This window comes from Trachypithecus francoisi, unplaced genomic scaffold (assembly GCF_009764315.1).
Source record: "Trachypithecus francoisi isolate TF-2019V2 unplaced genomic scaffold, Tfra_2.0 Lachesis_group14, whole genome shotgun sequence".
NCBI lineage: Eukaryota > Metazoa > Chordata > Mammalia > Primates > Cercopithecidae > Trachypithecus > Trachypithecus francoisi.
In genome coordinates, this window is record NW_022681459.1 from 53,324,357 (window position 1) to 53,338,890 (window position 14,534).

The 14,534-nt window shown below is 56.4% G+C and overlaps 1 protein-coding gene across 5 annotated transcripts in view; it reads right to left on the bottom strand.

Moving 5' to 3' along the window:
- The window catches only part of TAFA5 (TAFA chemokine like family member 5), a 264,344-nt gene that overhangs the window by 74,433 nt on the left and 175,377 nt on the right, over positions 1-14,534 (bottom strand). For 2 of the 5 annotated variants that reach the window (XM_033233538.1, XM_033233539.1), the window contains exons 3-4: positions 8,353-8,422; positions 7,531-8,024 (exon numbers count right to left, since the gene is read on the bottom strand). The exons of 2 other annotated variants lie outside the window; for them this stretch is intronic. In XM_033233538.1, coding sequence (XP_033089429.1) covers positions 7,531-8,024; positions 8,353-8,422 — 564 coding nt within the window. Of the gene's footprint in view, positions 1-7,530; positions 8,087-8,352; positions 8,423-14,534 lie in introns of all 5 variants that reach the window. One more of the 5 variants, XR_004442443.1, reaches the window with a different exon arrangement.

A 14,534-nucleotide genomic window follows, 5' to 3' on the forward strand; every position in this document is an offset into this window, starting at 1 on the left:
TGAGTGGCAACAGAGCACCGGGCCGTGATGCTGATTAAAGAACACGGTGCCCAGCAAGTGCTGTACCTGGCGCTCTCCCACTGCTGGCCCCCAGCTAATCAGCTTATCGCGTTAAGCTATCAACCAGCACTCTCGTCTGTCTGTGTAACGCCTTTGAAGAAAGTCTTTGTTATGTGGGAGGAACATCTGGGCCTGCCTGAGGTCACTGCTGCGCCACTGCACCCTGAGTGTGTGTGTGTGTGTGTGTGTGTGTGTGTTTACCAAGAGAGCCACGTCCGTTCCGAAACCTGGCTGTGCCCCGTAGCTGCTATTGTCGCTGGGACTGTATAACTAAAGTAGAATTACGTAAGTCAGTGGAAGGTAAGTGTGGAAAGAAGGCAAGGAGCTGTTTCTATGAACGCCAGCTGAATATTACCGGAAGATGCAATAGAGTACATTTCTAAAAAACAATCTGTGAATTTAGGTGTGGCCAAGACGAGGGGAGAGATGGAAATCAAAAGTCAAAAACTGCCGGGGGACTCCACGCTCATCGAGCCTTCCCGTCACACTGTAGTGAAAACACCCACCACCTTGGTATCATCAAGTATCACCAGGAGCCTGGCTTCAGACACAAACAAACAAACAAACAAACAAACCCGATGAAAGCACCAAGCCACAGACCATCCCCAAAGCAAAGGCCTCACCCAGACACGCCTCGATACAGTGATAATGACGGCACTTCTGGGTAATGAAATGCTTGAGACATGCAAATGCCATCACGGTTTTCTGCTTTCACCAACTTGTGGGTCAGCTGACCAACCGCTGGTCAGGACATCCAGGCCTCTTCTCAGCCTCAGCCGGGTCCTGTGGGACGTGGGGTCACCAGGAGACGGAAGCCCACGATGATATATTAACATCACTAGCAACTTCAGGGGGCTCTGGTTGGAAACGCAGCTATTCCCAAAGCCGCCTGCCCCCCTTCTGCCCCAACCCCTTCATCTGCAGCCCCCGGGTGTGGGGGCCTCAGCAGGGTGCCATCTGCCATGTCATCCGCTCATCATCACAGCTCTAGGGGACACCTGGAGAAGCTCTGGGTTCCAAGGTCAGGACATTCCTGAGGCCAGAGAATGGCAGGGCCGGGGTCCCTGCCAGTCACTAGTCTGGGGATCCCAGGCTGCTGGCCACAACCTGGAGCAGGAGGACAGAGTTCTGGATCCTCTGAAAACGTCTACGGGGTACAGAAGGTGTGCTTTGTCATCAAACGCCCACTGCGCTCTATGAATGGGATGGATGGGAAGCTGAGGACAGCCTTGGGGAGCCACAGCCACAGGTCCTGGGAGGCCCCGAGTTTCCAGGGATTCCACAACACCCTTTGCTTGATGGGGCCCTTTTCTCCATGCTCCACAGTTCTTGCCACCCGGGCTGCCTAAGACGAGAGCTGACATAGCTTGGTGTTCCCGGCCCAGCACTGGATGGTGGCAGGGCGGGGGAGAAGCAGGCTCGGGTGCAGGTGTCTGCAGCACTGTGCTCCCAAGGAGGCTGCAGCAGGAAGAGCCAGGACATCTGGATCCTCTTTCACTGGACCGGGACCTCCCGCGGTGAGGACCACATCCTCCGTTCTCCTCTGCCACCGAGGCCTGGTGTGTACGAGGGGCCCAGCACACCGGCTCTCAGCGCCCAGTCATGATGGGCACATTTTGAGAGGCTGCCCTGTCCAGGGGCAGCAGCCGTGCTGGGGTCCCTGAGCAACTCCTGCCTCCCCATCCTCTGTGTTTGTAGGTACCCACTTCCCTTTCTTGGTGGCCCCTCTCAGTGTGCTGCCCTCATCATCTCTTAGCCCCCTTGGCCTCCTCTCCTGCTGTGAGGTTACCTGGACTTGAATGGAGACTAAATGCCATAAGGCCCAGGCGGCAGGGACTGGGCAGGCACCTGCATGGCGGGTGCAGTAGGAGGCTGTGCACTAAAGCCTCCTCGAGATCTTCCATCTTTTGTTCTGAGAGCCCAGCAAAAGCTGGCAGCAACCTGGGTCGTGGGACGCACACACTCCTGCCAGACCCACAGGGCCGCAAATTGGAAGTTATTTATAACTCTGCTTCCAGAAAAGAGAACAGGCCGGAGCCAGGGCCTGGAGTCTGGGGTGAGCAGGTGCAGTTTCAGCCTTAGGCATGATATCCTCTCTGCACACAGGGTCAGAGGACCACAGCCACCCACCCACACCCGCCGGGGCTGCAGCGGCCGCAGTGAGGCCGGGGGTGAGTGCCAGCTGAACTGGGCCCGCTGCAGCCTCACGAGGCCTCTGTGACTCCTGGGGGTGAGTTGTCAGCCCCCGTTTACAAGTGGGGAAACTGAGGTTCAGGGGGTTCGCCCAAGGCCATCGTTAAGGAAGGGACAGAGCTGGGGGTGGACTTGGTCACCAGTGGGCTAAGCTGCCTGGCCTGTGCAGATCCCTGAGAACCCTTGGGCAGGGCTGGTCCACACGGTGAGGGCGGCGCTTCATGGAATGACACATCTTCAGCTAAACCAGGAGAGGGATGGGCGGGGAGCCAGGAGAGGGATGGACGGGGAGCCGGGAGAGGGATGGACGGGGAGATGGGAGAGGGATGGATAGGGAGATGGGAGAGGGATGGACGGGGAGCCGGGAGAGGGATGGACGGGGAGCCGGGAGAGGGATGGACGGGGAGATGGGAGAGGGATGGATGGGGAGATGGGAGAGGGATGGACGGGGAGCCGGGAGAGGGATGGACGGGGAGACGGCAGAGGGATGGACGGGGAGGCGGCAGAGGGATGGACGGGGAGATGGGAGAGGGATGGATGGGGAGATGGGAGAGGGATGGATGGGGAGATGGGAGAGGGATGGATGGGGAGATGGGAGAGGGATGGATAGGGAGATGGGAGAGGATGGACGGGGAGCCGGGAGAGGGATGGACGGGGAGACGGCAGAGGGATGGACGGGGAGACGGCAGAGGGATGGACGGGGAGATGGGAGAGGGATGGACGGGGAGATGGCAGAGAGATGGACGGGGAGATGGCAGAGGGATGGACGGGGAGCCGGGAGAGGGATGGATGGGGAGGCGGCAGAGGGATGGACAGGGAGCCGAGACAGTCCCCTGGTGCCAGAACTCAGAGACAGGCTTCCAACATGTGAGAAGTTTCTTCTGTCATTCTTCTGGGTTTATGCTCTGAGGTCTTTGAAATACACAAATGTACACACCAGCTTTTTTTTTTCTTTTTTAACCTTGTTTTCCTGTTTTCTTTATAGAACAGTTTCCATCATGTGTTTTCTCATGACGTCTATCTCCAGCATCCTTCCCTGAGCACAGGGCTTTCGTCCTGTGGGTGGACTGGGGACACTTTTCCACGTGTGGGACAGAGGCTGCACCACCCGCAGCCCCGGCCCCGCCTGCCACAGCCCCGCTTAGGTCACACACGTGGCTCCCCCACCTCTTCCTGCTCCAGCTCTCCAGGCTCATCCAGGGCCCATGTCCCTCCAGGGACCCGTTTGAAGCCCTTCCCTGGACCACAGGCCTCAGCGTTCTCGCCTGGTGCCCGACCTCTTCCTGGTTCCTCTGCACAGGGCCCCGAGACACACGGATGGATTTGAGGCCTGTGTCTCTGCCCTGTGTAGGGTCGGTTCCCCAAGGGTGGCTCGGCTGGCTCCCTGCATCACTGTCCAGGTGTGCAGCCCAGGGCACAGCAGGATCCCCAGAACGTCAGCTGCAGGAGCCGGGGAGGGGTGGGGACCGGGATGAAGTAGGGTGGGAGGCAGCCCCTCCCTGGGGGCCCTTGCAGCCCAGCTTAAGGGAACAGGAACGAGAAGCCTCCGAAGCCCTGAGCGGAGGGAACATGGGGCCCAGAGCAGTCGCCCCAGAAAAGAGAATTCAGGAAAGAGGTTTGAGGGAGGTGGCTCAGGAGAACCAGGAAACTCAAACGGCAAGGGTCAGAGTCAGGGAGCACCTGACATCAGACAGAACAACCAGGGTGGGGACAGGGAGCCCCGGGGGCCTGGGACACTGGAAGGTTTGGGGATGAAGATGCCAGGTCAGGCAGGGCTGCCTCCAGTTTGAGCCTCCAGAGTGGTGGAGCAACATGGCAGGGCCACTGCAGGACACCTTGGTCCTTCCCCAGGGCCGGGACAGCTGCCTGTAGCTGGGCTTGTGTGGCCTGTCATCCAGGAGGGGGACGTCATGCCCACCTGACCTGACCCTTCTTAGGAGGGAGACTCACTTTTTCTTCAGTTTCTCCCTCAAGTTCCTCCTGCAAACTCCCAACCAGGAGCTGTGTCCTCTGGGCCTTGGCGCTCAGGGGTGTGAGGCCTCGGGGAGGAGAAGACCCAGCCTGGACTGCACACCCAGGCAGGTGGGCCCGGGAGGGAGGGCGCAGGCAGAAAGCCAGGTCTGGGCTGTCCCACGTTACTCCTGGGTCTCTGCCTGGCCAGTTGCTTGTGCCTAGAGAAGGCCTGGCCCCCTGGTCAGTCTTGCTGGAGATGAAGACTTGGCAGGGAGCAGTCCCTCAAGAACACGGGAAGGTCACTACAGCCTGGATACATGTCCCTTCTGCAATCACGTGGGCCGGCCACCCTGAGCTGCCTCCACGCACCCCGGCGTCCCCATCCCCAGAACCGCACATCTGAAGCCAACGTCCGAGCCAAGGCATGATGACCGCAGGTGTCGGGAGCACAGCAGGTGGGCGGGGTCCTGCTCCCCAGGCCTATGGGGGAGCCACCAGCAGATCCTGCCCCGACCGCAGGAAAATAAAATTGTTTCAGCCCATCAGCATCCTGACGGGCCCTTGGAAGGCAGCTGTATTCACAGCAGCTGGCCTGTGCTGGAAACAGCTTTCTGTCCAGTGTGCAGGAGAGAATGTCCAAGACAAATCTGTCTTAATACAGATTTATTGCCACTGATGTGGGTGGCTCTGAGGTGGTCAGAAGTGACTTCCAGCCAAAGTGACTTCCAGTCAGGCAGGGGCATTCCCCACGAGAGAGCAGAGTCTTCTGCAGGGCAGAGCCCTACCCAGGGCTGCCCCTGGGAGCCCGGTGGTAATGACAGCTCAAGAAGGTGACCCTCACCTAACCAGACCCTCCTGGGAACCCCTCTAACCACTTCACACTTGCAATGAATGTCCAGGGAGGTTAGTCCAAGGGGTGTCCCGCTTCTAGATGAAGAAACTGACCTTAGAGAAATCAGTTGACCTCCTCAAGGTCAACGGCTTGGGAGTGGAGAAACCAGGACTAGAGCGGGGCTTGCTGTATCCGAGTCCAAGCCATGAGCAGCACATACCCGCTCCCCGGCCACAGAGCCCACACTGGCTAGGAAAGGCTGGGCAGAGGGTGGCTCCAGCTACCTCGGCCTGCAGAACTGGGTCGCAGCCCTGTGTCCTTCCTCGTGGGGGCCATTTGCACACATGGCCGGGACAGAAGAAATGGACATCACACAGGCTTGGAGAGCGGGAGCCGTGTAGACTCCTGAACGACCACCAGGCATACCTGGGAGAATCACCCACAGCAGTGACAGCTGTTCCCCCTGCACCTCTGAGCGGGAGCCACAGGAAAGCCAAAGCAAGGATGAAGCCTCCCTCCAATTCCTCCTTCACTTCACTCCCCTACCCCCAGAGGCACGTCTGCTGGCCCCTTTCTCCCGGGACAATGCCCACCCTCCCTCAAAGGCCCACCTGGCCCAGACACAGAAGAGGCATCCTCCCACCTGTGGCTTGTGGCCACTCCCAAATCCCGGATGGAACCTGGAGCCCAGGTGGGAGGGACAGGCCAAAGCCATGAGGTGGATGCTGTCCAGGCTCTCTGCTCTCCCCAGAACACTCCAGTTCCTTTCACTGGGCAGGCCGGGGACATGGCTGGACCACTGAGGCTGGCTGCTGTGGCCCAGGGAGGCAGCCTGTGAGCCCTCTGGGGACTGAGATCAGCCTGTGCTCTGTGTCTTATTCCAAGCCTCAAACGACCCAGCCAAGGCCACCTGCCTGCCCCACTGCCAGCTACCTCAGCAGCCTTCTGGAGGCAGAACTCGCTTGCCAGTGGTGGGCGCCAACTCCCTGCTCCTGGATGAGGGCAAATGTGGCACCTGTGCCCAGGCGTCAGGGTGCGCTGTGATGCACGGGGCAGTGGTTCTGGGAGGAGCTGCCTCCAGGGCCTTCAGGCTTTAGGGCTGCACTTCTGTGTGCAGTGGTACAATGCTGACCTGGAGATTGGGGAGGACAGGGTGGGTCTTGAAGAGCAAGAGAGCAGGAGGCCTCAGGCCTGTCAGCAGGCAGGGCTGCCCGGCAGCTGTGAAGGAAGGGCCAGGACAGATGCTTGGAGACTGCAGAGGGAAGCCAGGCTTTTGCACCCAGTGGTGTCAGAGCAACCTTGGCACATGCCTCCTGGGTCCCCCCCAAGCTTGGTGTTGAAAACGGCCGCCACCAGGACTGTCCTGATAAGATGCCCAGCTAGGGGGTATCCACGTGTCTGGGCAAAGCTTCTCCAGCCTATTACCCCTTTTGCTGCCCTGATAACAGGAATATGCCTCCCAGGATCTCATAAGTCAGTGGATGGGCCGGGCCGCTTTGTCAAGAGCAGCAGAGATGCCCTTTCCAGGCTGGTCCCTAAAGGCTGCTCTGCGTCCCCTGCTCTGTCTCCTGCTGCAACCTCTGAGGCCCAGAGTTTCCAACGGGAGCCCTGCCACAGGAAGCCTCCTGAGTCCTGCATCTCTGCCACTTGGGAATACCCACATTGATCTTTATGTGAACAAAATGAACTCTGATTGCAGGTCTGATTGCAAACTTTTTCTTAAAAGGCCACAGAGCTCGGGAGGCCGAGATGGGGGCGGGGGGGGGGGTACCACCTGAAGTCAGGAGTTCGAGACCAGCCTGGCCAACAAGGTGAAATCCCATCTCTACTAAAAATACAAAAATTAATCGGGCTTGGTGATGGGCACCTGTAATCCCAGCTACTTGGGAGGCTAAGGCAGGAGAATCTCTTGAACCCGGGAGGTGGAGGGTGCAGTGAGCTGAGATCGCGCCACTGCACTCCAGCCTGGGTGACAGAGCGAGACTCCATCTCAAAAAAAAAGAAAAAAAAATTGGCCAGAAAGCAAATCGTTTGGCCTCTGTGGCTATGCAGTCCCTATCTCAGCCTCTTGTCTCTGTCACTATAACACAAAACAGCCACAGAAACGCCAAAAGAATGGTCTGACAGTGTCCCAATAAAACTCTGTGCATAGGGCCAGGCTTGTTCTTATAGGTACTGCTAATGCTGCAAATCTCCTATCACACTGCAGACCCAACAGGGAAGGTAAGGAGGCCCCTCTCCCCACAGCATCTCCCTGAACAACGGCTCTTTCTGCGAGGGGTGTGGACCTCCCACTGCCCCGCCTTTGTGATGTGCCATTCCGGGGCAGGCAGTCATTAGGGCCCAGATGGCTGCACCTGGTTGCACTAACATGGATCGGCCCCAATGTCAACACCCAAACAAAAGCACGGTTTGCAAATGATGCGATTCAATCAATAACACTGAGATCATCATTGTGCGAACTGTAACTCGAAGGCTGAGGAGGGACATACCTGAAAGGTCACTCAGATAAAGCTCATTCCAAAGGCAGGAAGAGCAGATCCTGGGATGTGTGAACACAACAGTCCGCACAGTCAAACCACGGACACGTGTGGATGGGTACGAGAAAGGAACCGCTCGCAGAACAAAAGCCCCGCCTTGGGGAGCCCCGAGTTCTGGCTGGGGCAGGTGGGGACAGGCAATGCCGGAGGCACCAATGTGACATACAGTCTCGTTGTAACTAACTGCTAGAAGGGCACCTGCAGCCGGGAGCAAAGTCCCAAGAAATGAGAGAAGATGAAACCGGGACCTGCACCTGCATCGCGTGGCCCACGCAGGAGGAAGGGCCAAGGACAATTCCTGCAACACCCCACGGAGTCCAGATGTGAGGCGTGTGAAGAGGAGTCCAGATGTGAGGCAGGCGAAGAGGAGTCCAGATGTGAGGCGTGTGAAGACGAGTCCAGATGTGAGGCGTGTGAAGGAGTCCAGATGTGAGGCAGGCGAAGAGCTGGGGCAGAACCCAGATGTGAGGCGGGTGAAGAGGAATCCAGATGTGAGGTGGGCGAAGAGCTGGGGCAGAACAGGCCCTCACTAGATGCCCGGCTCCAGGGCTGGGGCCAGCCCTCCCACCCCCAGTACCTACAGAGCTATACCCAGCTATGATGCATTTCCCAGACAGAGTGAGGGGAAGGGCCTGTAAAGAACCTGTGGGTTGGCAGGACAGGCCAGCCGGCAGTGTCTCTGTGTGGACCACAGCTCCACAGAGTGGCCATCAGAGCCAAAAATAACCTGGCCCCAGCACCTTCACCTTCTGCGCTCCCTCACCTCCTACCTACCTGGGGCTGAGGTCAGCCTGTGCTCTCTGTTTTATTCCAAGCCTCAAATGATCCACTCGACATCCAAGCCCTGCACACAGAACACAGCCAGGCAGTCCACCTTGGAGCACCCGAAGCCTCTCCGTCCAGCAGCAACAGAGCACCAGCCATCCCACCCTCAGAAGAAAGCCGGCCTCTTCCTGCCCAGCAGAGCCCAACAGCCACTCCTTCAACTTAGGCGAGAAGCTTGCTGCAGAGGTAGAGGGTCCCAATCACCCTCCCAGGCTTACAGGCCTAATCCTCTGTTGTCCAGAAAGAGGCAGAGACAGGCAGGACTGCCTGGAAGGGAAAAGGACAGCAGGAAGCAAAGGCACAGAGAGGAGCAAGCTAAAAACTGACCCCAGGGGAAGCAGAGACACACGGGGCAGAAACTCTGTTTAATCTTTTTCAAAAAACATCTGCAGAGATCCACAAGGATGGTGCCACATCAAACCAGAGCAGACTGCTTCGAAAAGCAAGAGTTCCCCAAAGTTCAAAGTGGGGTTGCTGGAGGGGAAGACACTGGCGACGGAGGGGACCTTCCTCAGAACTTGAGCAATGAGACTGATATCTTCTAGAGAGAGCACAGTGCCCCAGATAAAAAGGAGGTGAGTGATGTAAAAGCAGCAGCCGGAGACTTGGAGTCACTGGTGCAGCGTTCCTCAGTGGGGTGCCATCAGCCTTGGGGTCAGGGTTTTTGTCTGTTCCGCACTGTCCTGGACATACCCAGGACTCCGCGTCCAGGGCTCTGAGCACCAACTGCCGTTAGGACCCTGGTCTTTAGTGATGAAAACCACCAGCACGTGCCTGGGTGTTGAGGTTCTATTCCCAACAGAGAATAATTGCTCTGACCAGAGTCCCAAGGGAAATAAAGACAATGGAGGAAAAGAAATAATCACAGATAGGTCAAATTCTCCGAGTTAAACCTGAACTTCCCATGCACAGCGCCCAGAGGTGTCAACATCTCTAGATGGCATCCAATGATGCATCTGAATGAAAAGGTCAAAAGGATGGTGCATAGGTTCCCGAGGGGTGATCAGCAAAGGAGTGAGATATCACACAGCCATCACGTAGGCTGGGAGAAGGCAAGGAAGTGATGTCTTCAAAGCTCCAAAAGAAAATCTGTTTGTGCTGTAATTCCATACCCAGCCACGGTATCACACACAACAAATCATGCCTTGAGGAAATGCTTATCTGCATGCAGAAACTTCTTCAATCTCACCCATTTCTTTTTTTCCCCTGATAAATGCAAGGAAAATTGATACATTCAAAAAAGCTAATAGAAGTTTCCTTAGGGCAATAACAGAATTATTTCCCTTTTCTTCTTTAGGCTACATTTTTTCTCTACTGTCCAAATTCTCTACCATAAACATTAAATTTTGGATGCTAGTTGTGAAGATAATTGAAGTGGACTGTTGCATTGCACGCAGATGCAGGCAGCAGAAGTATGATGATTTCCCACAAACCAACTTCCTCCGAGTCCATCAGCTAAGGCTTAATAATTGGGAGTCCAAAAACCAAGCCAAGAACAAGGGCTGTTCACACTCAGCGTCCAGAGAAGGAAACTTAGAGATGAAAATCTCTCAAAATCAGCTGAGCTTGGTAAATATAATGAAATAATCTCAATTGCTTAAGGAAGTCATCTCTGATCCCTGAGGCAGGTGTTACTAATACTCTTTACAAACCACAACACTGAGACTTAGAGAGGTTCAGGGGTTGCCTCAAAGACACACAGCTACTATGTGCAAGACTCAAGATCTGGACCCCAAGTAAGTAGTTTCGCATCCCGGGCTTACTCCCTGCTCATCAGATATTGTTTGGGTCTTGGAAGGAGGTACCTTCTCTCTTTGCCTGCAATCCTGGGCCTGGTCACACATCAGGAAGCTGATTTCTGAGTCACAGTTGAGGGACTCTCCAGGGACATGCACCAGGGACAGCAACAGAAGGGAGCTGTTTTCAGAGAGGGGCCACTGTTTGCGTGTGTGTCCGGGACTGGAGGTGCCCTGAAGGTCTCAACAGGCTTTGGGAGGCCAGGGGATTCTCTGACAAATTGGTCTGTTCATGTTTGGTTTAAACTCAGGTTCGTTGACCGGGATGGCAGGTTCCTCTCCAGACACTGTTCCATCCCAACAGTCACGCTCCCAGAACACAAGCCTTTGAAGGAGTCACCACTCTGGATGGCTTGGTTGGGATGCGCACCAATGAGGAAAGCAGGGAGCACTGTGACTTTTCCAAAGACAGTGGAACGCGCCCCAGGCTGGATGCCTCAGCAAGCCAGCACCACTTTCGGCTGAGAATTTCTGTGATTCTCAACAGAGCCCCCCAGGTGTCAGAAATGCCCTGAGCCGGCCGGGCGCGGTGGCTCAAGCCTGTAATCCCAGCACTTTGGGAGGCCGAGACGGGCGGATCATGAGGTCAGGAGATCGAGACCATCCTGGCTAATACGGTGAAACCCCGTCTCTACTAAAAATACAAAAAAACTAGCCGGGCGAGGTGGCAGGCGCCTGTAGTCCCAGCTACTCGGGAGGCTGAGGCAGGAGAATGGCGTGAACCCGGGAGGCAGAGCTTGCAGTGAGCTGAGATCCGGCCACTGCACTCCAGTCCGGGCGACAGAGCGAGACTCCGCCTCAAAAAAAAAAAAAAAAAAAAAAGAAATGCCCTGAGCCGAGAGAGAGGTGAAAGGGCCAGTGGGGCTCACAGGGGCTAGTTGGCTCCGTTCAGTGCTCCCTGGACACCGAGGAGGACTCACGCCTCAGGACCTGTTTATCCCGGTCCTCCAGGCTGTTTCTGCAAATGGCTCGAGCTCCTGGGGAAGCTTAGCAGGGTGAGAACTCAGCCGGAAGCTAAGGACACAGTGGGCACAGGTTTCCTGCATGTCTGTGCAACCTGAACGTACAAGGCATGATTTAAGAGCATGAGCATACGGCACAGTCTATTCCTCCCAGCTTGGTGTGTCCCTGGGATATGAAAGATCCTCTAGCTCCATTTTTCTAATCAATTCCTGTGGGTGATGCTTCCCTCTGGCCTCCTAATTTATGGGTAATGAGCAATGGCAGTTTGACTTAACAAGGTTTAAGATTTTCATTCAAACAGGTAAGTTAGCACCAACTGTCCCAGGCTTTGGGAACGGCATTTCCCTGCCTTATTTATCGTACAGAGAGTCACCAGAGGCCCATAAAGCTGCCGCGAAGGAGCCGCGGCTCCTGACGGTCTCCATCATGTAAAATCGCCCTCACACAACTTAGGTGCTTTCTTGCCTTCAGGCGGTGACAAAACACCTCAACCCAGCATTTTCCTACATCCTGATGAGACGGCAAAATTGCCGGGTCATTAACCAGCCGCTCCTAAATCCTGTCTCTGTTGCAAGGAGCTTCGACCTTGGGTTCGACTCTGCCCAGGCCACGCGGCTACTGCACCTGCTTCCCTCACCTCCGCCGACCGATTCCCCCCATTTTCACTCTCCAGAGCCTCAATGCGGGGCCGGGGGGGGCTGAGCCCAAACGGCAGCTCTCCTGAGTCTGAGCTGACAGCCTGCCACAGGCTTAGCCACTAAAAGGCTGGTGTGGGTGTGTTTACCCAGTGCCCACCAGGCCTGGCCTTCCAGCGCCTGCTTACGCATTCTGTCCTCTGAGCCTTGGTCCAGCAAGAGCCTTCATTAAAAAGAACATTCCAAACCCTGTAAGCCAATTCATAATGACTTCTTCGGAGGAAATGTGCCCTAGATAAAGGAATGGTAACCAACACTGCAATTATTTACCATAAAAGCCACCATTAAGGAGGGCCAACCCCCAAGGCGCACAGGGCCATCAGCAGCCGATTACAGGACGAGGGGCAGGGTGGGCCAGCCCCTGAGCACACGCACAGCCCGGAAAGCCGCCCTCTGAGAGGGTCTAGGCACCTAACACGAGGCCAGGGCTGAACATCTGGCTCTGGGACATCATCCTTCATCTTTCCGCAGGAGGGATTTGCAGGCTTGGACGGCTGAGACAAGCTGCTTGGGAGTTGAGAGGCAGTAACAGCCGGGACTGGGGACCCGGAGAGGTCCGAGTTTGTTTGTTTTTCAGTTTCCAGCTAACTGAATGGAGAAGCCAGCTCAGGCGGGAGGCAGCGCTGCCTGGGGGCTCGAGAGACGTGGAATCACAATCTTGGCTTTGCAATAGCCCTACTTATGCCAGGGCCATGAAGCACTTACGGTCTCTGAGCTATGGTTCGTTCCTGCAGGCGAGTGGGCAACTTGGGGCTGGGAAGCAGGTGGGCCTGGTGACAAACGCCTTTCCTGACACAGGGGTTCCTCCCACGGCACCTCTGCCCCCAGGAGCCTGACTCCGTCACTGAAGACCCCCTGGCTCAGGGAGGAAAGGCTATGCCACTAACTCACACCTGGGATAGATGGAGAAGGCATCCTCTCGTCATTATTCCAAGGACCCTGCTGCATCTAACTTTGGAAACTCAAAGGCAGGGTGCTCCCTGGTCATGTGGGGCACTGCAGGGTCAGTCACTCACCATGGTGAGGCCAGTGAATCTGCCTGGGATGCAGCCCTACTGAGGGGGAGACACGGGCACCTGCCCTTCTAGAAGTGGGTCCTCACGGACTGCATGGACGCAGCGGGCTGGGCTTGAAAGGGGCTACCCTGGGGCCAGGGGCTCCTTTTGACTGATAGGTTTCTGGGTTTCACTGCAGGGAAGCTCACGGGCTGGGGCCTGCAGCCACCTTCTCCTTTTTCAGAGTTTGGAAATGAAGCAATGCCTGCCTTAGTCTACGCGGACTACGAGCTCATCTCTCCCATTTCCAGAGACTGGAAAGTCTGAGATCGAGGCATCGGCAGATTCGGTGTCTGGCGCGGGCTTCCTGGTTCACAGACGGTGCCTCCCGGTTGTGTCCTCACATGGGGGAAGTGGGGAGGGTCTCTCTTCTAAGGACGCTAATCCCATTCCTGAGGGCCCCCCTCTCACCAGCTACTCACCTCCCAAATACCATCACCTTGAGGGTGAGGATTTCAACACACGAGTCTGGGGAGGTTGTCAGCACTGGGACCATGGCGATGCCCATTCGGACAGCTTGGTCCTGCCCTTTCATCTCCATTAATCCACCACTGCTGACGCTGAGCGCCCCCCTGCCCTGCAACCACCCACCCACGCCGGCTCCCTGCAGCCTCCATGACCACCAGGAGGAAAGTTAATCCCGGTGCCAGGAAGGCGGTGTCCTCGCAAGATCTGAGTGCTGGGGGATTACAGCTCCCAGTGAAGACACTGCCCTGAGTGCTGGGGGATTAGTTCCCAGTGAAGACGCGGCCCTGAGTGCTGGGGGATTAGTTCCCAGTGAAGACACGGCCCTGAGTGCTGGGGGATTACCGCTCCCAGTGAAGACCTGTGCTCATGATAGAAACTCTGCGGCCCTGGTGGCCAGAAGCCGATTGCTTTTGTCAGGGGAGTCAGAATATAAGAGAAATTGAATTAACCAGGCAGGAGTTATAATGCAGCGCGGAGTCTCAAGGAGCCTCAAGATACCAGCGAAGCCCGCGAGATAAATAAATACCAACAGGGGAGTGCAGCACGGAAGGCGGGAGGGGCATTCACGTGGAAGATGTTCACTAACATGCAATACCCATGTCAGAACCAATAAGACTGCAAATATATCAGGATCACAGTTATGGCTATTTCAGGAAATGGAATTTTATTAGAAGTTTTCCAATCTTTCCTCACTTCCTCTTGGTCTGCCTCCTGACTCCTACTCTGAAATATGCTCTGTTCTCCTGGGTGAAAGGGATCAGACAGGTAAATCATCACACCATTAGGTGGTACCCAAACCAGGAGCGTGCGGCTCTCAGACGCAGTGCGGGGCTGGCTGGGGAGGGCGGGAAGGCTCCAGGCTTCTCCTGCAGGCCGCTCGGATGGACAGACCTCGTCCCTGCTGCCCTGTGCTGCCCCTGGAAAAGCTCCAGGCAGAAACAGGCCTGCTGCGTGCTGGGAGGGGTGAGGGCCAGGGATGCTACCTCTCCAAGTAGGGATCTCACCTGACTTGCCCTCCTCCCCCTCAGTCCCAGGCTGTCCTTATTTGGGCTTCCCCAGACAGGACCGAGTGACATTTCTCTGGAAATCACCTATGCAGCTATGGTGCCTGGGTGACTCTCTGGACGCCTACTCCCTGGGTCCCTCCCCATCCC